The following is a 26,430-nucleotide window of genomic DNA, read 5'->3' as shown; positions in this document are numbered from 1 at the left end:
CACTTCAGATTGCAGGTAAGAGATCACAGTTTTGAATGGTCCCCTAGGTAAAAACAACAATAAAAAACACACCTTATATAAAGAAAACTAGAATAGCAAAGAGCGAACTGAACTAGAATCTATCTCCTTGCTATGTTACCTTTCTATTTGCAGGGATTATTTAAACATAGGGCAGTAACATGATGTGTGACAGTCTACTCCACCACTTTATGATTTTTTCACCTCATTCTGCTGCTTTGGTAGCCCAGGCCTCAAAGCTGCTAAAGAGTTATTTTATAACAAAGAGGCAAAAATATCAACTCCACTAAAATGTTCTTTCTTTTGAAATGGCCAAACGATAGAGATAAATAGCTAAGCATTTTTAACAGAGATAAATAGCTAAGCATTTTATTTTAAATAATGCATTTTAAGCTACCACCCTGATATTCTAGGTCTATGTAACTGCAACCAGTCCTAGTTCTTAATATTTCCTTAACAAACTCATTTCTATAATAGGGACGGATATTACAGCTTGCAGAAGCAAACCACGTTGGGAGCTGCTTGGTAAAACAATTACAGAGGGAAATAAAATGCACTTGCAGATTCTGTGCATTCATTCTGGGGACTATAATCTTTCAAAATGGAAAAAAAAAATACAGAAAAGATCTTATGTCACCAGCAATAATTGACCTTCATGAACAACTGTTTTGCGCCTTCCAACAAATTCATACCTATTTGTAATGAGCCGTGAATTGACAAATCTGTATTCTCCTTCATATTTTTGCTCCGTGATAGTCATTTTACCAATGGGTCTTCTTAAGCGTGTAAGGAAAAAGCCTGAAAAAATCAAGTAGGCCATCATGGAAGCAGGACCCTGAAAATATTTAGGAAACAATTTTTTTATATATAAAAAAAATATTGATATATACACATGTGTATATGTGGAGGAGGTGTGTTCATTTTAAAGTAAGTTTGAAGTTTTCATTTTTTTCCTTATGTGGCTATCTTCCCAAATGTATCTGCATGGTAACTATTCGATTATGTGGATTGCAACTGATAGGTCTACTGGACACATGAAATCCACACAAGTGGACTGCCCCATTCTCTTCGAAGCTGGGGGGTCCCTTGCTTGCACTGAGCACCCCCCTCCTCTCAGTCTTGCAGCTATGGGGTAACATCTATTTGTACAGAACCACTGTGTCCATGCTAGAGCCATTCGGGAAACATACTAAAATGGCAAAAGGTAGTAACACAAGGTGCAGTGTGACATATTGTACGGTTTCCCAGGTTAAATAAAGAATTCAGGTGTATGCCTCATATAATAGCCCATTAATGGTATAATATATTTTAATTAATGGCTAGTTAATGAGTGTCTACTTGGGATTTTTGTGCTTAGAACTACGTAGCATACTAAATGCCTGTAAAAGGTTTATTGCATGTCATCTTGAAAATTACCAAGAACTTTTTTTCTAATACTGTTTCCTATTTGCTAAAGTTGATACAAGTCATTTGTACAGATATGAAAAATTCTTCCTTTTAAAGTCAACAAGTAGGGATAGCTGCAGGATTCTAGCCAAGGTTTTTAAATCCTTATCCAAAACTCAGTCAAGTGTTCTCCTTCAATGTTCTTGAATTTTCCTCCACTTGAGAAATACTACTTGCAGATTTTAAAAATGTTTGTGTACACTGCTCTCTAATAAGAGAGACTTTGTACAGGATTATTTCATGCAGTGCTATTTTATTGTTAATTTATTATTAGCAATGCCGCCATATTTTTCTGTTATCCTAAGGCTGCAATCCTATGCACAATAACCTGGGAGTAAACCCCACTGAATACACATCATGCTAAGCCATGGTGGGCTGTCATTAAAGGTGGCTGACGGATGGCATTGTGTGATGTCTGAACCATCATGGGTTGTTTTTCGCAAGAAGCCACCCTGAGAACCCATAGCTTGTGGCAGAGTTATTTAGGGTAGCTTGTTGTGACATCTGAACCCAGCAGAGTTGCTTCAGCGTAGGGTTTTGTTTAAATGACAAGAGAGTTGCCTGGTAAGTGTGATGAAAAACCCTGCTGGCTGCTCCTTGCCATATTGCTAACAATATCCCCTCTATTACACCTTGAAATGATACTAGTCAATTGATTCCTCCACTTCGTCACCTCCCTAGACAGCAGCACTTTTTGCACCTGCAGGAGGATTTATGCATATTTAGCCTTTTTTTTCACCTTCAGGAAGTTTTGTGCATATTTAACTTAAAATTAACCTTTGGGGGAGATTTGTTCCAAACTGCTAAAATGCAGTAACTGCTCTGCTGTACCTCAGATTGGAAGTGTTTGTGCACTTTCTGAATTCCTCAATTCCAAGTGCTTCTCAATAATAGCTCTATAGAAAATCCTTGATAATACATTCCTCAGATTGCAGACCATAGGAGTTATATTTAAAACCATTCCAGACCATAAATAAAAATGTGATTTTACCTGAGCACCTATTGCACTTGTTAGCTTGAAGATATATAGAACAATATCCAAAAATGGCTGAAAGAGAATATTAAAATTAATATTAAAGGTGAATTTCAAAAAGGACACTAAAAATCAATTGAATTGCCATGTTCTACAAACACAGATAAATCAGCCCAACATAAACACAGCAGTGTCAGAAGTATATTAATCTATATTTATACAAAGCAGACATTCCAATTCTATTTAGAAAACGAATTTAACTTATGAGGGAAACCAAAATAATGCAAAAACATGTCAACCTATCTAGTGAGCCTTTTTTCCCTTGGTATGTCTACTGCTCAATAGCCATCTACAAACAGAACAAAACCTGTCTTTAACAGGGACAGTAATCCTATGCCCCCTAGACAGTAACTGGAAGGCCATAGGATAGTTCGGATTCCTGGATCCAAGGTCAGAGTCAGCGCTCTGACCTCAGACCCAGGAGTCCAAGCTCCTCTCCCCTTTATAGTCAGTGCAGAGATAACTGTGGTGGCTGCTGTGGCGTTACACCCCACAAGTCAGTTCCCAAATGTATGTCTGCAATTTGTAAGTCTGTGGTTTTTAGAATGTTGGCCTGAGTGGGTGTAGTTAGAATGTCTTGGGAGGGGGGAGGAGTGATATATAAGGGAATGACTGAGGGGATTGTGAGGGACTTGTTAGGTACTCTTAGAGTCTTTAGTGCTCTCTGTGTTTAGGGTACTTTAGTTCTGCGAAATTTGAGAGTCAGTGTAAAGAGTGGTGTCTTTAGAGTGTGCACGTAGTTGATGTATATTAATCAATACTGATAATAAAGAAAGTTCAAGATTGATTGTGTGAGAAAAAGGAAAGCGTGTATGTGAGTGAAAGGATTGTGTGACAGGTTTCAAAAAGGTTTTTAAATGGTTTATTTGAAACAAAGCTTGTGTACTTTTGAAAATAAATTTTGATTGTTTTGTTTTTAAACTACCACAAAAATCCCACGTGTCTGTTTGGCATTTATCATCTAAGGTTTACACATTTAGCACCCACTCTGACAATAATTCACCTCAGCACATATAACTCACAGTGTTTTATTTTATATAGTGAAACCCTTCTCCATTTTAACCCCTTTCTCCACATAGTTTGGAGGAAGGTGGTTTTTGTCCCTTGCCTCAGGCGTATCAAGCGGTGGTGCTTGGCTTGAGCAGGGAGCAGCCGCTGCCGGGTCTGTGTTGTCAGAGCCGGTGTCGTGGCAGCTGCCTCTCCCAGGTTGCTTTTGGTGGTGCTCCTGTGAGCGGGGAGGGGAGGGAACTGGAGAGGCCAGCTTACAAGCAACCCTTCTGCCTGCCCAGCCTCCTTCCTTTCCCGATGTCTCAGCTAGATAGGTGAAAAAGCCCATCTAGCTGAAATGCAGAGCGAGAGGAGTGTGGAGGTGAAGATTACCTCTGCTGCTCTTCCCACTCTGCATTGGATGGCCATAAACCTCTGAGTTTGGAAGCATACTGCCAAGCCTATAGGACTGTACCCTAAGTCTTCCACATTCATGTGAGACAGCAGAGTCTGGACCTGAGCCAGAATGTGGGTCAGCTGACAAGAAGCTACAAACTACAAACATGAATCTGTTAGCTATTGACTGAACATGTCAAATGGAGAAGCAGCTGAACTGAACTGACTTCAGTTACATGCAAGATATGCCCCCGCAGGGAGACACCGAAGGCAAGTGTAGTTACAATGTCCATTGTTCTACCCAACATGTGAGCGTAGTTTAACTTTGATGTGGCTAATTCAACTCATAACAGACTACCTGGTAACTTGGACCTATATGCAAATAATTATGCCAAACATATATTTAACATTATTAAGCATGCTACACATTTATAGCCGTACTCAACAGTGTCATTCTGCAGTGTCAAATAGCACTAGCGGAGCTCTGCTAAAACTGGATGTATAATAACCGCTTGCACAAACATAACTTCAGTTGGATTCTCCTCTTGTACATAGTTTGGAACCAAGTTTCTGCTAATATAAGGACACCACTGGATACTACCCTTATTTTATGTATTTAGAATTCCTCTACTCCGCCCGTCCTCCAAAAAGAGCACAGAGCAGCTGACAATATTAACAAAACAAGTACCAATAAGGCAACCATAAACAATTATAAAAGACCACAATAATAATCTAACTTAAACACACCAAAACCAACAAGTCAGGAGCCAAATGCTTGTGCATATAAAAAGGTATTTAACTGAACTGACTTTTTACTCTTTAATTTACATTTAAAGACTAATTGTTTCTCTCCGGGGAGCGAAATCCTCAACAGGAGGCGGGCCCTGGGAAAGTTCTCCCTTGAGTCTCCACCCCAGTTGTAGGAAGACCACAAGCAGGGCATCCCTTGCAGAACAAAGAGCCCTATTTGGCTGGTTGGTAAAAAGCTTATGTCATACAAATATTTAAACCATGTTTATCAACTCAGATTATGATATTACGAAAGAAAGATTTTTCTTTAGACTTACCTTGCTAAGGTTTGAATATAAGTCTACTACGCTGTTACAAAACTTTTCCACATCTTGTGTAAGCAGCTGATCGGGATTACCTATCCTGTTGTCTAAATTTCCCATTTTGTAGTAAGTGTAAGTCCTAAAATGTCAAGAAATCAGCCATTTAGAATATGGAATTTTTACTGAAAACATAATTTTTAAATAATAATAATAATAATGGTATTTTTAAAAAAAATAGCACATGATTTACGTTTGATTGCAATTGTTTTAATATTATTTCAATTTGGCATTCAACACTGAAAAACATAAATCACTTACTGAAGATATTGATCATAAAGGTACTTGGTGAGTCGCACACGGAAACGCAACTTAAGTTCATTTAGTCCATACTTCAAGAAGTTATTCACAAGGGAAATCTATAAAGAACAGCAATATAACATGACATAAACTTCAATCAGCTAAATAAAAAATATAAAAGTACTTATCCTCATCAGTAAGAGCGTAAGAGCATAAAACCCACCACCTTAGGTTAGATCAGATGGCACATCAAAATCCAATTTAAGACTGATGCCCAATTAAAGAAACCTTAGGTTTCTTAGGTTGCAATCCAATATATGGTTGGAATAAGCCCCAATAAACTCAGTGGGACTTATTCTGAGTAAACATCTACAGGACTACACTGTTAGTGGATTTAACCAATCAACTGATTGACTGAATCTGCATAAATCTGCATGAAAAAAAAAACTAATTCTAAAGAAACAACACAAGCTTGGATCCAAAGAACTGTGAGCGGAAGGAAAAAGTATACTAGTGCTGCTCCATGAACCGTTCCACGTGTTATGGGGAAACTTCTCATAGTGCAATAATACAATGTACTGTGGGTTGTATGTTACAGCATATGAAACATGATAATTAAAGAGGGTACACGCTATAGCATATACACTCTAATGGATCATCACAAAATCTTGAGAAAAAACGTGTACAAAGACATCTACAAGAGCTCGCAAAAAATGATTATTTTCTCTGCATTTGAGCTTATTTTCCATTCCCAGAGCTCTTCTGCAAGGACAGAAAAAGAACTTCTGTAAGCAGAAAAGCCTTTCCACTACAGGAAGAGCACTTCTAAATACAAGCCGTACTCTTTGTTTTTAGACAACGCACACATGTGCTGCAGGCTGCTTTTTTCAAATGGCATTTGCCACCTGCAGTTTTTAAAAATATTTAAAGAATTGCAAAACTGCTGACCAGTTAATCCACTCACTATTTAGGTTTTTTTTAATTGATTAATCTGATCGATCAAATAAACATACCTGCTCTAGTTCAAATCCTGCAGCCACAAAGTGAACAGCACTGTTCGTGTGTTTGAAATATGTATGTGCTTTAAGGTTGAAGGATTTTTGCATTTTTATTTTATAACTTATTATTTTAAGGAATTATCACAATATACATGCTATCAAAATAAAGTATATGTTTTAAACATTAAAGCAAATGGATTATACATGATATAATAAAGTATATGGATATATTGGCCCCGTTCAGGAGACACCTTAAACCACAGCTTTAACCACAGTGGTTAAGCCAGAAAGCCGGGCTGTATTCAGAAGACACCTTAAGGCTTAAACCATGGCTTTAACCACAGTGAATAAGGCTTTCCGGTTTAACCACCATAGTTAAAGCTGTGGTTTAAGGTGTCTTCTGAATGGGGCCACTTTGTTGGAATGGATTATTCTAATGATTTACAAATGAACTCCTCTTCCCAAGGTTTATGGGATGTTACTCAGATGCTGAGGTAACTCAGTTGGAGGGAGAAGACGATACATACTTCGCCATTTTTGAGTTATAACAGGGTGCAAAGTGGCACCCCAGCTGTGGAATGAGCTTCCCTAAGAGGCCTGCCTAGAGCCTATGTTTTGCTCTTTTCGGCACCAGGTGAAGATCTTATTTTTCCAGGCATTTTAATGTATACAGTATTTTAAATCTTCATATTGCTACTTGGTTTTATCTTGATTTTTAATATTTTATACTATAGTTTTAAACTTTTATTCTGTATTTTATGTTACATTTATGGTTTTAATTGTTGTGAAATGCCCAGAGAGCTTCGGCTATTGGGCAGTACAGAAATGTAATAAATAAATAAATATTTGAACCACTGATCTAAATTGGCCATCAAGACTAATCTAACTACTCTAATATAAATTAAGCAGTTTGTGCTTATTTTTGACCATAAACTCTTGCAGTCACATTGCTCTAGAAGAAGAGATTGCCTTCAAAACAGAAAAAAGGTTCATATCAATGTGAAAGGCAAGGTACTAATCTCACATTAGGGTCAAACAGACCCCAATAGAATGATAAAAAAAACCCTTGACATGCATTTGACAAAATGTCAGATTTATAAAAAATACAAACTTTTATAAATGATTTTTGTTTACAGTACAACTACACAAGGATGGTGTCTTCAATCCGTAATTACCTCTTCTCACAGATTCCCAATACCTTATCATTTACTTTTTCCTTCAGCTCAAAACCCCCTGGAGGTATGGATACACATAAAAAGTAAATATATTATATTAACCGTATATTATATTACATCTACTTATATTAATTGCCAGCTGCATCGACAGTTACTGTATTGTTAAATGGGAAACTTCACCATATAGCCTTAAGCTCCTTGTAGGATAAGGAGACATAAATGTAATGCAATTCATTCCCTCAAACTTTGGATTTTGAGTATTTCGTTCCCTGCTTCAGTGTAACTGGACCCCACTGTATTTTAGTGAGACTCTCAAGTTAACATGTCCAGACACACAAAGGGAGTGGGAGAATGAAACACAGCAGAGCCACAGACACTTTCACTGTAAGAAAAAAAAGTCCAAGTACAAAGTGCCAGAGGTCAGAGAAAGTATTTCTTATATCTCTTAGGATCAGATATGACCCTAACAGTATAGAATTTTTCGAAACATTTTTCTAAAGTTGCTTTGGGGCTCGTCTGAAAAGTTGGAATTGGTATTTTCAACTACTTTTATCAAAGAGATGTCAACAACAAAAGCACCACTTACAGCAGGCATGGCAGCGATGAAGTTGAACAAGTACCTCTTGAAATCTTTTCTACTGCGGCCAATGATAGCACTGAAAACCACCACATGCAAAATGTTAGCGGCAAAGGAAGCAAGACCCATCCTGCACTGTTTCCACAAGGGTGTGTGGAAAACCATTAAAGGTGGACAAAGGAGAAGAAGTTCAACAAAGAAAGCAGCAGGACTCTATTCCACCATACAAGCATTACAGATGTGTTCCCACATCTGCTGACAAAGCGACAGCTGGTTTACTGAAACCCGTCCACCTTCTCCTTGTTCCTACCTTTGCTAACTTTTGGTGGGCTACTGGTTTCCAGATACACATTTACGTTTTCCAAGAGACAAACTACATGTTACAAACACAGAGCTGCCACTGAACAAGCTAACTGTTAAATTTCACCCTTCCATAAGGCCTACTAAAATTAACACTATATCCTGATGTCATCATAACATTAAATTCCTTGTCCACATGCCCTATCATTAGTTTCTGCTGGCAGGGAATCTTTAAAAGGCAGAAAATTTTCTTTGCAACAAATTAATACCTTCAGATCCAGTGAGCAGAAACATTTTGGAAAGTAGGATCAGAACTTTTTTTTTTTAAAGGCCGTATCAAAATGTGAAGAGACAAAGGCTCAGTTCAGAAAACACATTAGTCAACGCAGCATGAAAACTCCACTCAATGGTTGAGTTTTTAGGAGGTACTCCCCACACAACATGTTCTAACTGCACCATTGTGTGACTGTGAGCTACTGTGGAGTTGAGTAAAATCTATCGCAATATTTGATTGACACTTCCTCTGCCCTCTCTCCTCCCCCAGTCCTCCTGATGGTATCCCATCATCCATTGCTGCAAAAACAAACAAGTGGCTCTGCTAGAGCAGCACTCGCTCCTTCTACTGCTCTTGCCAAGGAATTCTGTAGCCAGTGGCAAAAGTCAACTCAACAGAAAACTCCAGGGAGCCCACCACACAACACAACAGTTGTTCAGGAACTCACCTCTGTGAATATTTTGCATGGAGTGTTTTCCCAAAAAACTCCACCACTGCATGGAGTTTTCCTGCCAGACAACACATTTCTCAATGGTGGTGTAAAAACACCACTGTGGAGCTCTAAAACGACCGTTGAGAAACATGTTGTCCGAACTGAGCCAAAGAAAAAGGAGGTTGGAAAAAATGGATATAAATTTAACAAGGTGAGGAATTAGATAGGTAGAATAATAATCGCAACAGATTAAAATGTAGTGGGAGGAGATGAGGTTTTTCAAAAGTTGCTTTGGTAATTCCTTCATCTAGATTTAGAACAAGAAATGAAGGGGGGAAATTGTTTATTTTGTTCTCGTTTCAACCTAGGTAAAGGATTTCTTTGGAAGAGGTAGAAAGCAACAGTGAAGATCACCAACACCATTCAGTACAACTTGTAAGAACATACATTCTGAAGCAATTAAGATGAAAATGAAAAAGCCATAGGAGCAACATAGACTGTACAATTTAGTTGATGTAGTTCAAACTAAATCTTTGAAAGCATAAACCACTGGAGATAAAAGCAGATTGCTTCAGTTATGCATCAGTTATGAGCATAAATATAGTAGATTCATGCTAATATTTACAATATCTGTTTACCAGTGGAATGGAAACTACAAATTTAAAAAAGAAATTCTTGAATAGCGACAGATCCCTGCTTACGATTGCACTGCAAGAAAAAAAATATACACAGTTTAACAACTTTGCTACTAACTATGTAGAGTTATCATATAATTTTACAGTACATAAGTGTAATGCAGTTATTATTGCAGAAGAGACAGACAAGTGACATTAACAGAATGTGTAAGATAAAAAGAATAATGTCCGCTAGGGGTTTGCATGCATTAAATTAATATTTTTAAAATAGTATTTTGAAAACAAGGAAACATCAAGAATATGTTGCTTTTTAAACACACACGCACACACACACACGAATAGACATCACTTTTGCTTAAATTTTGTATTGTATTTCTACAGTACATTCCACAGCAATAAGATACCCTGGAAAATGTTTCTCCCCCCCACCCCTTGCATCCAATTTCAACTCATAATGGCAGCAGCTTAATCAACTGCATAATGGACCATGGGAAACAATGGGTTTCTGCTCTGAGAATGAGCTGCAGTAAGCCTTGAGTTCGCACGTGCATTCTTTTCCTCAAAAAGAGGATATCAAAAGCTTCTCTTTTCAATGTTAAACTAAACCCAGTTTCCCATGACAGCTGAATTTAGGGAAGGGTAATTTGTTTAAATCAGCCTTCCCAACATGCTCCGAGAATTCCTGACCATTGGGCATGTTGGCTGATGGAGTTGAAGTCCAAAACATCTAGAGGGCAACCAATTGGGGAAGTCTGGTTTAAACTATGGTTAGCGTAAACAAACAAAACCATGTTTAGTTTAAAAGCTAAAGTTTCTCCTCTCGACAGTCACAAAAGAGGATGAGAGGAGGATGCCCAAGGCTCACTGTGATTCCATTACATCTAAATTGAGCCATTGTCTTTACACATCTAAGTCAAATATCAGCCAATTGTATGCACGCTTTATCCCTAGGTATCACAATCATCTTTTGATACAATATGCAAGTCAATGGTGGAGATGTCAAGTAAGTGACACTTACCTCTCAATAACTGTTCCATTCTGAATCATCCAAATATCACAGTATGTGCGAAGTATCAACATCATGGCAATAAGTACCAAATAACCTGTCTAGTACAAATAAAAATGAGGAGACAGCATTTTCAGATTATATTTTCTTTAAGCGTTTTCCACAAAAAGTTTAGGAACCTTGCTCAACCACAACACAATTATCATTAATTTCCAACAAAATTTTCAGCCAAATATTTCCCAGACCTGGTCTGTGTTGCAGATGAACACCCACTTGTACTACATCAACTACAACTGCACCAGGACTATATTATGTGGGTAATGCCTGGAATGTGCTCCATGTGCACTAAAAGATTCCCATTCATACCATAATAAGCCATTGCAAGTTTGCAAAGGTGGTTAAAGGAACAGGGATGCAACAATAGCAATCAGGATGGTATGCTAAAAGGCCAGCCACTTTGTTTGCACATCTTGAGCTAAAACAGTTAAAGTGCCTTTTTTCAGAAATAGTATCCTCACCTCTCCTATTCAGAATTCAAATACATATGCAATAGCTTTTACATTTCTTCTCAGCATGAAGGCAAAGCAAATAACAAAAAAGAAAACTGCTACACATGCTTTAGGAATATCCAGATTAAATTATTGTAACTTGTTTGACACAAGGCTGCCTCTGAAATGTGTTTGGAGCCTTTAGTTGGTCCAAAATGCAGTTGCGAGAGTTCCAACTGGGCCTTGCCATGTAGAGCATAAAACTCCAATTATGTATCATCTTTATTAGTTTGAAATTTGATTCTGGGCACAGTTCAAAGTGGGGGTGATAACCCCTAAAGAAGACAGGGCAGGGCAGCTATAAGGACCAACACCTGCAAAATGAACCTAGCTGCACACTCAGGTTTTTAGCTGCCCTTCCGTAATCTAAGTTGAGGTAGGTAGCCATATGAGACAGGGCCTTTTTAGAGGTTGTACACAGATTGCCCATTTGCCTTCATCATTCCTTTCATTTTCAGTGAATTGTAAGGATACTACTGCTTTACAGGAGCATAGTAAATTGAGTATGCCTTGGGATGCTGCCAATTTCTCAATAACTCCCTCATGAGGTTGTTATTGTTGTTAAAGATTATGCTGATTTTAGTACTATTTTTGCATTTGTGGTTTTTATATTGACATTACCTGTCTTAGAGACAGAAACGTAACACAGGATATAAATGTGTTAAAACAAACAACCAAACTCACTAGATTCCTGCCATTGAAAAAGATACAAACACAAGACCTGGTTTACTTAAAACAAAAAGGCGTGTAAACGTCTACTGTCTTTAAAATAAAAAAAATGAAAATGACATTTTTCATCTGGATCAAACAAAAGGCCAGATTAAAGGAAAACTCCAGAAACTGCATTATGAGATTCTTACCCATATCTACTGTATGTTGCTCATACAGGTAAGGCGTAGAGCATTTCCAGACAGGGGAAATTGCATTTCCCTACCGTCGCTTTGCCTCCTGCTTTTCTCCCACAATAGGGACGAGCAGTTTCCTCTTTCTTCACATGGGGAAGGAAGAGTAAGCAAGTAGCAACCAAGTGGCCCGTTCAGTGGGCATTTTTATAGCGCAGTTTCTCCTGCACACAACAAGAAATGGTGCCAATTATCATCAGAGCCAAGAAGAAATGGATTTTCCAGGTCTTATATTGTAGCGCAAAAAACAACAGAAGTGGGAGACGTGCAGGAGGATCACTGCATCGTCAAAATAACCTGCAAAGATCCGTGAGTGGCCAGTCACGAGCGTGCAATAATACGTCTGTCTAAAGTCACTCCTAATGCTGACAGCAGTCCTGTAATTCCTGATTATCTTGATGTTCTGGATTTATTCAAGGATGTTCCGGATTTAGGAAAAAAAAATCTACATAAATTTAATTCTATGGCTCTCAACTTTTTAATAGACTTATTAGGAATAACTTATATTGAATCCATTTCCTTTAGTTTAACACAACACTGGTAACTGTGAAGGTTGCACCGGAACAGTCTGGTATAAATGACACTGGCAAATGGCTAGATTTTCAGAACTCTGATGTCAGTTAAGAGCAACATAATTAGACAAGTTAATAGTTCTTCATTTGTAGCTTACCTCTTTACAAAATGTTCTAGGAACCATAACTTTCAGGATTTGATATATTCTTGCAAAGAAAACTCTGTCCACTACAGCTCGCTCTTTCTTGACTTCTTTCTGCATATGTAAAGAAAATAACAATTTTTGTTCTTTTGATTTTGAGTTCTATTTTGGTCAATTAACTATACAATATGAAGTGTCATTTACACAAGTGTATGTTAATTACCTTCAACAAATCTTAACCATTCTACTGTGAACTGCTATCAGAGTTCATAATAATAATAATAATAATAATAATAATAATAATGCTGCTATCAAATAATACCCAAGCTTCAATTTTTCAAAACGGTTTTCAAAAGGGTTGCCTCATTTTGTTATATGTTATGGGTTCTATCCAAAATTATGCTAGCAGAAAAAGTATAAAAACTGGATGTCATAATGACTTGTGCAACATATTGCGCAAATGGGAACAAAGGGCAAAAACCAATAAAAGCCCTACTTAGAGTAGACCCATAGAAAATGGGACTTAAGTCCCATTTATTTCAATGGGTCTACTCTAAGTAGGGCTTACATTTTTTTTGCCCAAATATTGAATTTAACACTTGCACAAGGATTTAAATAGGGTTTCCATGGCAGTATCCAACACTGCTGCTCCGCCTATGCAATTTATGTAGTGCCAGATTAAGCAACACTATGCCATTAAAATAAGATGGCGCAACAGATTTCCCTAGACAACCTAAAGCGCCACCTTATACTATTGTCATAGTGCTAGAGGTCACTTAAATTAGCACTTAAATCTACTTAAATTATGTAAGTAGAGCAGCCCTATTGGATACGGTCTCATAAGTGGTAGAAGCGCTGCAGTAGTGGCAAATTCCACCTGAAATTTTACAGGAGGCAAATCCAGCCAATTAATTCTCATCCAAATCATCTGAAATAATTAAAAAAAGGTTAATCTGCACACTGCCCCAGATAATCTCAAACTAATGGAAAATGTTTTTTAAATTTACTTGCCATTAAGAGGAAGATTTGCTGGGGGCTGAGGGGTGGTGTAGTAGCAGATGGGGAAGAGAGAGTTAATCCTTCCCTCCTAAAATGCAATCCCCTTTGAAAACTGCCCCCTGCACATCAGTTAAGCTCAGAAAAAAACCCTCTTCTATTGGCACCGATGGACACTAAGGGCTCTGTGCCATAGATCCAGGGCCACTTGAAATAGATTCAGGGCTAGGAGCCCAGTCCTGACAACATCTCTGACTAGCAGAATGAAATCACTGGATACAAACCCATATTTTTATATTATTACTGCATCAGTTATCTGCACTTATGTCAGGGGTAGAAATATGAAACTAAGCCTGTAATGCAGTGTTGGTGTGTGTGTGTGTGTGTACTGTTTAATAGATTACCTGAAGTGCCTTGAGCTGGATGGAAATAAATGGAAACAATGAAGTACTAGTTAAATTTGCCAAATAAAATGAGGAAAAAGTTGATTTATTCAAATACTTTTCCCAAATGAAAAAAAATCGCTGGCCCTACTTCTGCTCACACTCAATAAAACTCTGCTCAGTAAAATATTAGTACCAATTTCTTATCCACTCACATATGCATCCATTTGTCTAGCTTTGATCAATATCTCAGCTGTTGAAATATTTTAGCCCCAAAGGAAAGCTATTATGAAATGCTTGAAAAGCTTTTGCTTGTTGGAAGTAAACCACATATGAAGACATCACATTGCGCATTATTTCCAAACTACAGCTAGAAAGGGAAATGTCAATCAGCAATGGTTGCTATAAGAAATGTGGAGCAATACTGTTTTAAAGGGTTGTGAAATGGAAAGGCACCATCCTAGCACCAAACATTAACCACATTTTAAAAACTTTCCGTTGTCCATACCAAATGCTCCGCAGCATCTTCTTGCTTTTATTACAGTTGGCTGAAATAAACCTTTTCTAACTTAGGGAGAACTATTTCCATTCACAAAAGTCACAGGAATGCTTGACAGAAACAATGGTATCTTAGCTGATTTACTCTTATTGGGCTGTAATCATATAACCATTTTCCTGAACTCAATGGGGCATATTTCTGAGTAGACATTTACAGACTTGCACTATCAGTCTACCTACATCACTTAGAGAAACATGTACTACATTCTTTAAACAAATATAATTTACCATCTTCCAAGCTATTGTTTATAGCAGCAGTGGGCAGAACCAGGTATCTAGATGTTTTGAACTTCAAGGCCCATGTTTCTCAATGCTGGCCGGGGCTTCTGGGAGTTGCTCCAGAATATCTGGAGATTTACCTTCTGACCAACCCTACTTTATAGTACTGAACATACTACCAAAATTTAAAATAATTTTGTTGGAACTCTTCAGTGGAATTCCTGGATTTTAGTAGCCAGTGGATCTTTATTTAATATATAAATGCAAAAAGACTCACCTCATTGCTGGGTAATGTTTTCCCACTTTTCTTTCTGCAAATGGAAAATGTATCTTAGTTTTATTGGTTTAATAAACCATTCCTTGTTGTTATTATTATTATCCTGATGAAGAATTCTTCAAAAGGCACCAGATAAAAAGATTAACATCCTGAGGTTGTTCCCCCCACTCCCAGGTACAGCAAGAATAATACATAGCAGCTTGTAGAAGTAAAAGCAGCTTGGCACACTGCATATATAAGTCTATTTTCTCTCAGTTATTATTTCGTTGCAACACAAGGGCTAAACCCACCCTTCCCAAAATTCTCAGCCGATATTATAGTCCTTAACAGGATTACACTTCCAGTATATGTTACACAACCCTAATTTAAATGACAGTCGATCTCAGCCTTAAACCACAATGTTCCAAAAAAACACCTTCCCATGCAGAGGCTTCAGGTAAATCCTGCAGGTCAGTGAGCAGGCGAAGGGGGGAGTGGCTGGGAAGGGTGGGGAAGTCCAACGGACTCCTGGTTGGCCTTGTGCTCGGCTTTTCTGGGCACCTGTAGAAATGTCAGAAAAGTATGATACTGAACAATAAAGTATTTATTTATTTTTATTGATTTATTTATTACATTTTAATACTGCCCAATAGCCGAAGCTCTCTGGGCGGTTAAAGTACTAGATGCAGAAGCTCTGTCTGAGTCAAGCTAGTTAATTTTTAATTTGTGTGCATCCGGTATTTAATTTTACAATATTGGCATTAACACCACCAACAACAAAATACTTCAGGGCTTTAATATTCTTACACCTTAAGAACATTATGTTGTTCTTATACTGTGAGCACTGAGGTAAGAGTCAACAGCTTAAACAGATGAGATTGGCAAGGCAGGCAGAAGAGAACATGGAGCACATTAGGCCTGGTAAATGAGTTTCCTAGTCAGGGTGAGGGATGGGTGGAAAAGAGCACAACTGAGCACTGTTTGTTCCTTGCAGAGATATCATTTTCACAGATATCTTCTCCTCAGCTATATATTACCCAAAAGAAATAATGATCCAAAAGAAGCCATTATTTAAAGCACACAGAGATTTTGATGAATACCTAATAGAAGTTTAGAAACCAGTTAAGAATTCCCACACAAACATGACAAGTTATTATTAAATAATAAGCTCGTGCAAAATGCAGCGGCCAGATTGATTTCGGGAACCAGAAGGTTCGACCATATAACACCTGCTCTGGTCCACTTGCCGCCTGGTCCACTCTGGTCCACTGGCCGCCTGTATGTTTCCAAGCCCAATTCAAGGTGCTGGTTTTGATCTATAAAGCCTTACACGGCTTGGAACCACAATACCTGACGGAACGCCTCTCCCGACATGAATATACCCGGTCACTACGTTCAACATCTAAGGTCCTCTTCTGGGTGCCTACTCCGAGAGAGGCTCAGAGTGTGGCAACGAGGGACAGGGCCTTTTCGGTGGTGGCCCCAAGAATATGGAATGTTCTCCCTGATGAGGCTCGCCTGGCACCAACACTGCTATCTTTCTGGCGCCAGGTTAAGACTTTCCTCTTTGCCCAGGCATCTTAATCACCCACATGTTTAGTTTTTTAACTGTTTTTAATGCTTTATGTGTGTATGTTCTGTGTTTTAGAATTTTAAATTTTGTATATTCATTTTAATCTTAATTTTAGAATTTCTGTAAACCGCCCAGAGAGCTCTGGATTTGGGAGCGGTATATAAGTGCAATAAATAAATAAATAAATTGAAAAAGGGAACCATTCAAAGTTGCCTATGTTCCTTTGATTTCTTAATCCCTTCCACATGTAACATGCATAAAGGGGATTTACACATAGAACAGAGCAGGCATGTTCTACTGGCTGCACTTCCAATGTTGCACGCTGTCAGAAAAGCCCTGCCTCTGAATTCCACATATTGAGCTTGGACATCTGAAGAGGAGTCTGTATACATGACACATACTGAAGTGTATGCGCAATTCTTCTACAGAATCAATGGACTTACATTTGACTGCATCATGCCCGCTGCTGCTGCTTCTTCCCTCCCCCCCCTTTTTTTTAAGACAAGTACAATTAAAACCTGAAAACAAAGTAAAACTAACCCAACAATTACTGCAATACTGGGTGGCTCAAAGTATATGATGCCTTGATTTTGAAGCAACTTTATTCTAAACAATTAGCTGGAATTCAATAGTTAAAACTAGCTATTTTGTTACATTACATTTATGATCAGGAGGAACCCTCAACAATGTCGGAGGAGGAGAGTACAGCACTATATCAGGTGCAGAATGACACTGTCTTATCTTGTGGTGCAAGAGAAGTGGGGATTTATTCAGAATTTCTCACAGTTCTGCAGTTAATTGGTTCATGTGACTTCTCAATTCTTGCCTGGGGGAATTATGGAAGCTCTGTTAAACTTGAAATGTGGCTGACCAAACTTGCAAAGGGAACTGCATTTTCAGATTAAAAGTATATGTATAAGATGTACAGTTTACAACTGTGGTACAACCTGGATAATTGGTGTGTAACTAGTTTACAGCATTTTATGGCAATGTCACCTCTATTTTCAGCTGAAAACATGAGGAGATTCTCTATTGTCTTTTAATCAAGATGTAGGTCTTTGAGGGGGTGAGGGAGTCCCTAAAAGGTTCTTGATCTAAGTTTCTAAAGAACCAGAAGTTTAAATTCCACCATAGTACATAATACTTTGAAAATGGGTATCAATTTATTTGTATTTATGAAAAATTGCAACTGTTATAACGGTTGTGTTTTCTTTGTTTTAAACCAAATACCGTGAAAATTCAGCAAAGTATTGTCTGTATGAGACAGATTTTCAGCAATCAGATCCTAAACATTCCCTAACCAGGCTACTGATACATTGGCACAATAGTTAATTCATCCCTTCATATCCACTTTTGGCTAACTTGTGCATTATAGAATTAGGCCAGCAAATGATTTGGCTGAACTAACAGCGAACAATTTTGTTTTTGTTTGAGCCAACCAGTATTTTATTTTTAAAATTTAACATAGTTTAGCAAAATGTTTAAATATTTATGGCTGTGTAATTTAAACTACAATCTAATGTAGACCACTGGTCCTTTTAGCAAAGGACATACATTGGCCCCATTCAGACAACACGCTAAACCATGCTGCTTAACCACAAAATGGTTAACAGAATGCATTTTGCCTTCCATTAACCATTTTGTGGTTAAGCAGCATGGTTTAGCGTGTTGTCTGAACAGGGCCACTGTGGGGTTGCATACCAGAGCCTGGGGCAGGCTTCATGAAGCCAGAAAATGTCCATCAGAGGGGTGATGTTGGAGAGTTGGTAGGGGTCAAGAGAGAGAGTTTGATGGTAGAAACTTTTGTTTGGGCCAGAATAATGTCTTTTCATCCTTTGAACAAGTCAGCTTCCCTCTAAAAAGGTTCCCCAAATGGTATCACAAAGGAGAACACCCAGGGGGGGGGGGGCACAAAAAGAAAGGAAAACCAAAGCTATGAAGACACCTAATCACAAGTCTCACCCCAACTATCTCTTTATTGATGCAAGGCTTGCTTCAGGCAGTAATCTGTACCCAGAGGCTGGAAGGCAAAGTGCCTAGTACTTCCCACAACTTGGTTTGAGAGGAAGTTGATTTTGGCAAATCCTGTCTGGCCACTATCCCTGCAATCGCTGCTCTCTCCTTCCTTCCTTCCTTCCTCCTTTCAGCTGGTTGCTTCAATAGGAAGGAGGACTGATTGACAAAAAGGTAGCATTTCCTCCCCTTCCTTCTCTAAATTTCACCCAAATGACCAAGCCAAGTACAGCACAGCTAGGAAGGTAATGGAACCGTGCTTCATCTATGGCTGGGCTGGGCTGGTATTTGGCCTGGGGGTGGGGGACAGGGAGAGAAGGAATTTAAATATTTGGAAATATCTGAACAAAACCATTTATTTCTGTTTCTTGCCTTTTTATTATACATTTCTCAGCAGCGATGTATAATATTAATGAAAATACAATTTATTTTCTAGAGTAGCCAAGGCTTATGTATACCTTTGAGTGCTTTTCCGCATTTCCTTTTCTACCCTTGCAATACACTGATTACAGGAATCAAAGTGCAAAGGGGATGTAATATGGCAGTACATTACTTTTTAACTAGAAGGAATGTTTTATGTCAGAGGGGAAATGAGTATACAGTTTTATGTATTAACATACTGCACACTTGTTCACAACTACCAGTTCCTTTGACAGCCTCATTCCAAAGGCATTGTGCCCTTGTTGGACACATTTCACTACCCTCTATAAGGCTCTCTTGTGATGTTTTGTTTTCAAATCACTTTCTGTAAGAAACTAGGAAAACCGTGTGTTAAAATACACAAACCACTGTAACTAGGGCTGCTGCCTAATTTAAAAATATTAATAACAATTAACTATGAGCTTAGCTGATTCATTGATGGGATTGAATATGAATCGATCTGCATATAACAAAACAGTTCTAAATACAAAGTTTGTTTTTTCCAGTTATTTATGTGTGTGCTGCACAAAAGGGAATGCCTCTTCTAACTTACAATCTGCGGTTTGTACATATAGTTGCATTTAAAATGTTCAAATGTTAGAAATCTTTTGCCCAATTAATTAGAGCCACATTTTCATGTTTTGAATTACTCATTATCACTGATTAATCAACTAAAAATTGCTGCCCTAATTCTAAGAAAGAAGAATATCTTAATTACTATCTTACTTTCTTTCCGTACTTTTACTATTTCACTGCATAAAATAACCTTTGGGATAGAGCTTTGTACTTTACACAACACTAAGCTACAGATGCATACAGTGGGCCTTTGTATGAAGTTATTTTCTAAGTCCTCTGTACTAGAGTCTCATGATATTCTTTTGGGAGAGACTATAAAAAGGATAAAATGCAGGAGTGCCTTTCATGGCTGTTTTGCTACAAAGGATCTAGTAACCAGATTCTAGTTGCTGGCCCAGATACATGACTGAGAAGTGATGCTGGGGACAAACAACAAGGGAGAGTGCAGTTTTGCTTGTGTACTTCATGTTTTGTCTGTATACTTTCCAGAAACACCTGGTTAGCTACTCCTGGAAACAAGATTCTGTCTGGACATCAGGAAAAACATCCTGACTGTTAGAGCAGTAAGACAATGGAACCAGTTACTTAGGGAGGTTGTGGGCTTTCCCACACTAGAGGCATTCATGAGGCAGCTGGACAACCATCTGTCAGGGATGCTTTAAGGTGGATTCCTACATTGAGCAGGGGGTTGGACTCTATGGCCTTATAGGCCCCTTCCAACTCTATTATTCTATGATTCTATGATAATGCTGGGTAGCTAGACTGTCTACCCAGGGATGTCAGGGATGCTTTAACGTGGATTCCTACATTGAGCAGGGGGTTGGACTCGATGGCCTTATAGCCCCCCCTTCTAACTCTACTATTCTATGATTCTACGATAATGCTGGGTAGATAACCGTTGGTTTGACCCACAGAAATCTTACATTCTTACAGAAGAAGGGAGATAGGACCTACCAAATATATTTTCTCTTCTTTTTAATGCTCTTTAAAGAGTCAACTGAGATCTAAGAAAGCTTACACCAGCCTTCCCCATCTTGGCGCGCTCCAGATGTGTTGGGATAACAGCTCCCATAATTTGTTGCGGTCCCAACACATTAGGAAGGCGCCAGGTTGGGGAAGGCTGGCTTACACTGCTGATGATTTGGGCTCTCCCTTTCCAGAGCCCAGTTTGGTTTTGTCTTCATTGGAAGAACGCCTCTCTACATTTCCCCATATTTTTTATGCATATTGGCGGTTCTCTCATTTGCTACATTGGTAGCAGGCATGGTCCTACCATAAGGTGAAGTGAGGTGGCTGCGACAGGCAGTGGATTTTGGGTGTCATGAAAGAGAAGCAAATTGTTGCTTATTTTTACTGCATATTTTACTTCAAGAGAGACGAGCATATGGGAAGTTTCAGTTTAGGTACCAAAATATTTTGGCCAGTTTTGGGTACCATGCACCTTGACTTGTGGAAGGGGGAGGCACCAATTGCTGTTCCACCTCAGGCAGCAAAATGTCTTGGTCCAACCCTGAGTGACAGGAAAAAGCATTTGATTTCAAAGTGCTCAGCATTATCCATTTATCTGGATGCCATCTCCTCTTGACTGCAACAGCCTTGCAATAGGTACCTGCCTATAGGTCTACCCTATTTTTCTTTACTTAGGGGAGTTAATCAAGACAAAACATAAAAACCCCTACTTCTAATGAAATAATAGGAAATCTTCAGATCATATGTTACCTGTAAAGAATTCAAGCATGCAACACTCTGATTCAGAAGACTGTCAACATAGCATTTCTTCGACTTCAACTTTAATCTAGTTCCGATGCCTTTGGGAAGTGCATAGCATGACTCAAGTATTTCAACATTGTGAAAGTACCTCCTATAATCTAATAATCATACACCATTCATCTTAGTGGGACAAAGGTAAATAAGCATCCTTGTGCATGTTTCACCATTTTAACCTGCACAAACCCAGTTACCAATCTCTGCCAGGAGAACTTGTGCTATATAGTATAAGGTCTTTTATAGTACATGGCACAATATCTTTACACTTGAATTTTTTTTGAAATGTAGAATATAACTTTAGAGAACCAGTGTGGTGTAGTAGCGGCTAGAGGGTTCTAGGTTCTAGTCCTTACTTGGACCACGAAGCTCACTGGGTAACTTTGGCCCAGTCACTGACTCTCAATCTAACTTACTTCACAGGGTTGTTGTGAGGATAAAATGGAGAGGAGGAGATTGGGTAAGTCACTTTGGGTTCCCTGGGGAAGGCAGGATATAAATGTATTAATTAATCTAACAAGGACAATAGTCAACAGCGCAGCTCTCCTACCTTGAACTCTCATTTGACCTGTGGTTTGTGAAAGATGACTCTTGCACCATTTCTTATCTTTTCCAAACCTCAGTCCTAATCAGATAAGATCCCACCTCTTTCCTAAATCCTCTGCTTCACAGAGAAGAGAAGTCTCCTGAGACCTGTGCTGAGATCTGGATAAGCTAAGAAACAGCTGGACTCTCTCCTGTCATTTCTCACCTTCACGATAACCAGCCCAAAGTGAGAGATCCTTGCCTTTACCTTAAATCCTTTATGCACGCCACAGGACTTGGGGTAGAGAAGGGAACTGGTGAAGAGTACAAATAGTGGCTAGTAAGTCAAGCCAATATTTATGGATAGCTAACCAAATATTTTATTGTAAACTAAATCATAGCTTTTCACATCAAAGCCAAATGGGCTGGAAGGCCAAACTCCTTACTCAGCAAATAAAATAATAATACAGAAGGGACAATAGGAGCATTGGTTAGCTTCTAAAAATGTCCATCACTATTGAATTCCCATGCCACATTTTGCTTACTTGAATATCTTCATAGTCACCATCATTGTCCCACCATTACTGATTCACCACCATGGCCCTGTGCACCCTCCCAACCCCCCACCATTTAAGGCCTCTTTTCAATATTTCACTGCCTGCCTTTTAAAGTTGTTTTACACACCAAAAAAGTTGTCCTTCCAATCCCAACATTTTAAATATCCCTGTAATCCGAATCTCATACCCAATTGTCATAGACCATCACTATCCATTCCAAAACCTCCCTAATACAGACAAATTCAAGAATTCCTTCTTCCCAATGTACTATATACCTCCTATGCTCCTTGACACCCAGAGTTTTAGTTTAAAGCAGGTAGTGGGAATTGATGTGCGGTTTATGGTATTTAATACTTATTTTTTGAAAATTAAGAAATATGTATTTCATATAACAGTACAACTTAAACATACAAACACTGATATGGTAAAAAAAATGATTGTAACCATTACTCATCACATGTCAGTCCCTCTAAAAGCATTACCTTCCTAACCCTGAAGATGGTTCAATAATTTGTGTGAAGTTTTTTATGGATACTAAAGGGCCTGGTAAGACTTCCCAAATTTCACACTGGACAACTCTGTTCAATGAAATTAGTATTTATTCCAAAATTGTTACTCTGACTAGAAAAAGGCATTTTATGCATAGTAAAAGCAGTCTCTTAACAATTCAGTTTTACTACAGTTCAGTTGTGACATATACAAACTCTTATTTCTTTAGGACTTCCCCCCCTTAGAATACCTCTTTTGTATATTAGTAAAGTGCAATTTCACTAATTAGATTATTAATGTTAGCTGAGATATCATATTTTAAGTTGTATCATTTTTATATATTAAATAGTGTGTGTGTGTGTGTGTGTAAAGCTTGTTTTAGCATTAGTATGTTGCATACAAGCCACCACAACTCTTGAGTCGGTGATAAAGAATAACACCTGTTAGCTTCTAAAAGCAAATAGGTCTCAGTCATTAAAGATGAGGATGAGTCAGGAAGTTAAATAAAAACCTGCTTCAGACTTTGTACTACATCACCTGATAGGATAGATTTTGTTACTCTCAACTTGGCATTCAGGTCAATTTGGCAAACTTGCTCTGGAATTGAAATTAAGCTATTTTAAACAGAAACGTATTTATATTAAGAAAAGACTACACAGTCCTTAAGCAAATTTATCTTATCTGCCTCAGTTTTCCATATTCATATTCAGCAGATTGACATTTAAAAAAAAAACACCTTTTAGAAATCCAATTTGGATTTTAACTGCCTGTGTCTACTCCACTAGTCTTTCCATTTGGGCAGAGATCACATCACTTATGTGTTGGTTCTTATGTTTTTATTCCTGTAGTACTGCTGGTACTACACAAATATTAAATACTACAATACAGGGCCAACATTCCTTTTCTTCTGTTCTGCAGTATTGTCTGAGACACTTGTCTGAGTATTCTACTAAAAACCATATATACATGATTTGAAACCAAAATTGTTGTGTATACACACAAACTTTATAAAGCTTATAATTGTGAAATTCAATATGTATCTATATAGGTATCCCCTTATCGAATCACTGACTTTGAAAGAGCTACTGACGTCAGGAAATAACAAGTTATGACACTCAGTTCACTTGAACAATAAGGTGATGTATCTGGAAAAATTCAGGCTCTAGGTGTTAGCGGCTACTGTATTTTAAAAATTGCATAAAGTGTTGTTCATATTACAGCAATATAACAGCTACTTCCTGCAACGTACCCTTACTTTTTGTAAGGCAATATATAATTATGCAGCAGTTCTTACAAGGTACATCTTGAACAATATGCAACTTCATAAAAGTGTTTTGAAACCATTTACAGCAGGAGTGAGAAACTCAAGCCTGGGATCCCAAACCAGTCCTCCTTCTCCTGACCACTAACCATCTGGTGGTTTCCTGGTTTCTGTGCAGTTTTTTTTCCTATTTAAAAGGTCATAATGCCTCTCCTAAGGCTTACTTATGGACAGTAGGAGTGTTAAGCTAAAATATGCCGGCATTTTGGCTCCACCCCTTTTCCCTTTCCCCAACCACTGGATGCAGACTTTCCTTGCATACACATGTACACTTCTTGTACTTCTAAGGTGTCCAGTGCCCCTTTCTCTGTAGGAAACTGCCCAAGCAATTTGTATGAATAGGCTATACAAGGCATCTACCACAGCCTGTATTTTATGAAGGCTAATTACCAAACACCTATAACTTTAAGGCAATACAATATACATTCCTCTTTAAAGAGTCAATATAACAGCATTCCCTTTTCCTAGAAAAATGGGTGGGGACAGTCAGCTTGTTTCTTGAATGAAAGGTAGACTCTGGAGCAAGTTTCAGTATCACCAAGCAGCAGAAAAATGGGGTGCCACCCCCAAAAAATAACATATCAAAGCCTGACGCTCTGCCTAGCCGAATTCAGCTGTACCACCTTTTAAAGTGGGGCTTCTTTAACTGCTGCATGGCAGGCAACGTCAACACATGAGCTCTCTTCCTACTACATCTTGCCTCAGCCATATTATGGTCTTGATATGGTTATCTTAAATAAACCTCTTTGTCACATTCATTAAGATATTGCATGTGAAAATCTTTGAACAGTCTAAAGTAGTAGTAATAATAATAATAATAATAATAATAATAATAATAATACAGGTGCATCTGGTGACATAGCACTGTACAAGCAATGCAGGCATAGAGCTGTCGAGTATTTGGATGGGAGTCCCACGTGCCCGAAGAGCAGGATTCATAGTATAAAACAAGAGTTGAGAGTGTGCAGGGAAAGGGCACACCTGTTGAACTGCCACCTGTTCTGCAGGAATGTAATTAGCAGCTTACTGGAGACGGGCAAAGGAAAAGCGGAGGGGCTCTTACTTGATGGAAGAACACATGCTTTGCATGTTTAAGATCCCGGGTTCAATCCTCGGCATTTCCAGTTAAAAGGATCTTTGGTGACAAGGTTTGGAAAAGCGTTTGAACCCTGAACTCAATAAAAGACGAATGTTGTAGGAGTCTGACGCGGCATATATCCGCTTTACAGGTTTCTAAAGGTGCCCCCCCCCCCCGCTGAGCCCAAGCTAAGAAACACATCAGGTCTCCCTTTATAGTTTCCTTTGTTTACCCCCTTTCGACCTGAAATCATCCCCTTGAGTGTTGGGCAGGGGAGAGACTATTTATGCCAACCCAAACAACCCCCCCACCCCCGGTCAGCCTTTGCTGCGCCTTCCGCATCCCCGGTCTCGACCCCACACCCTTGAGTTGCCGCCGGCCTGGGTAACTTACTCGAGCTGGGCAGCCGCCCTCCGCCGTTTGCTGAGCAGGCAGATGAGAGCGCAAGCGGCGGCTGCGCCGCCAGCCATGGTGGAGTAACGCGCGGTGAAGAACTTGCTGTAGGCGGCCATGGCGGCTGCGGCGAAGGCAACAGCAGTCTCAGCCGAGTAAGAAACAGCGGCGGCCGACCGGGTAGGGACTCGGCGCAGCGCGAAGGATGTCGGGAAAAAGGAGGTGGTGTTTGTCAGCGAGGAAGGCAGGCAGGCGGGCGGCGGCGAGGACTTGGGCCCTGCCCTCCCTCTCAGCAGGCCCGCCCCGGCCCTCCCTTACGCTGCGATCGGGCCCTCGCCTGCGGAGAAGGAGCGGAGCAAGATTGGCCTATTTTCTGCTTTAGGCCGAAAGGCAATGAAGTGGCCTCTGAGCGAAATGGAGCGATAAAAGTGTTTGCGCTCGAGTCTGCTTAATTAAATTTAGATATCCCTTATCACTCTGTTACAAACACGCTTGTCATATGAGGATTGTTTCTTATTCTTTCCCCCCACAATCCTGTTAATGCATTCTTATCAAGGGTATATACTGTGTGGCCTGT

At 38.9% G+C, this 26,430-nt stretch overlaps 1 protein-coding gene across 3 annotated transcripts in view; it reads right to left on the bottom strand.

The window, feature by feature from the left end:
* The window catches only part of ABCD3 (ATP binding cassette subfamily D member 3), a 40,501-nt gene extending 14,457 nt beyond the window's left edge, over positions 1 to 26,044 (bottom strand). For 2 of the 3 annotated variants that reach the window (XM_063136026.1, XM_063136038.1), the window contains exons 1-9: positions 25,854 to 26,044; positions 15,166 to 15,199; positions 12,748 to 12,846; positions 10,640 to 10,728; positions 7,989 to 8,058; positions 5,251 to 5,348; positions 4,948 to 5,071; positions 2,456 to 2,512; positions 711 to 853 (exon numbers count right to left, since the gene is read on the bottom strand). In XM_063136026.1, the coding sequence (XP_062992096.1) occupies positions 711 to 853; positions 2,456 to 2,512; positions 4,948 to 5,071; positions 5,251 to 5,348; positions 7,989 to 8,058; positions 10,640 to 10,728; positions 12,748 to 12,846; positions 15,166 to 15,199; positions 25,854 to 25,972 (833 nt within the window). In that variant the 5' untranslated portion in view covers positions 25,973 to 26,044. Of the gene's footprint in view, positions 1 to 710; positions 854 to 2,455; positions 2,513 to 4,947; positions 5,072 to 5,250; positions 5,349 to 7,988; positions 8,059 to 9,624; positions 9,695 to 10,639; positions 10,729 to 12,747; positions 12,847 to 15,165; positions 15,200 to 25,853 lie in introns of all 3 variants that reach the window. The other variant, XM_063136029.1, reaches the window with a different exon arrangement.
* Positions 26,045 to 26,430: the final 386 nt, after the last annotated feature.

This window comes from Elgaria multicarinata, chromosome 1, assembly GCF_023053635.1.
Source record: "Elgaria multicarinata webbii isolate HBS135686 ecotype San Diego chromosome 1, rElgMul1.1.pri, whole genome shotgun sequence".
Lineage (NCBI taxonomy): Eukaryota > Metazoa > Chordata > Lepidosauria > Squamata > Anguidae > Elgaria > Elgaria multicarinata.
Note: the sequence above shows the minus strand (reverse complement) of the source record. Positions and strands in the feature narration are given on the sequence as shown.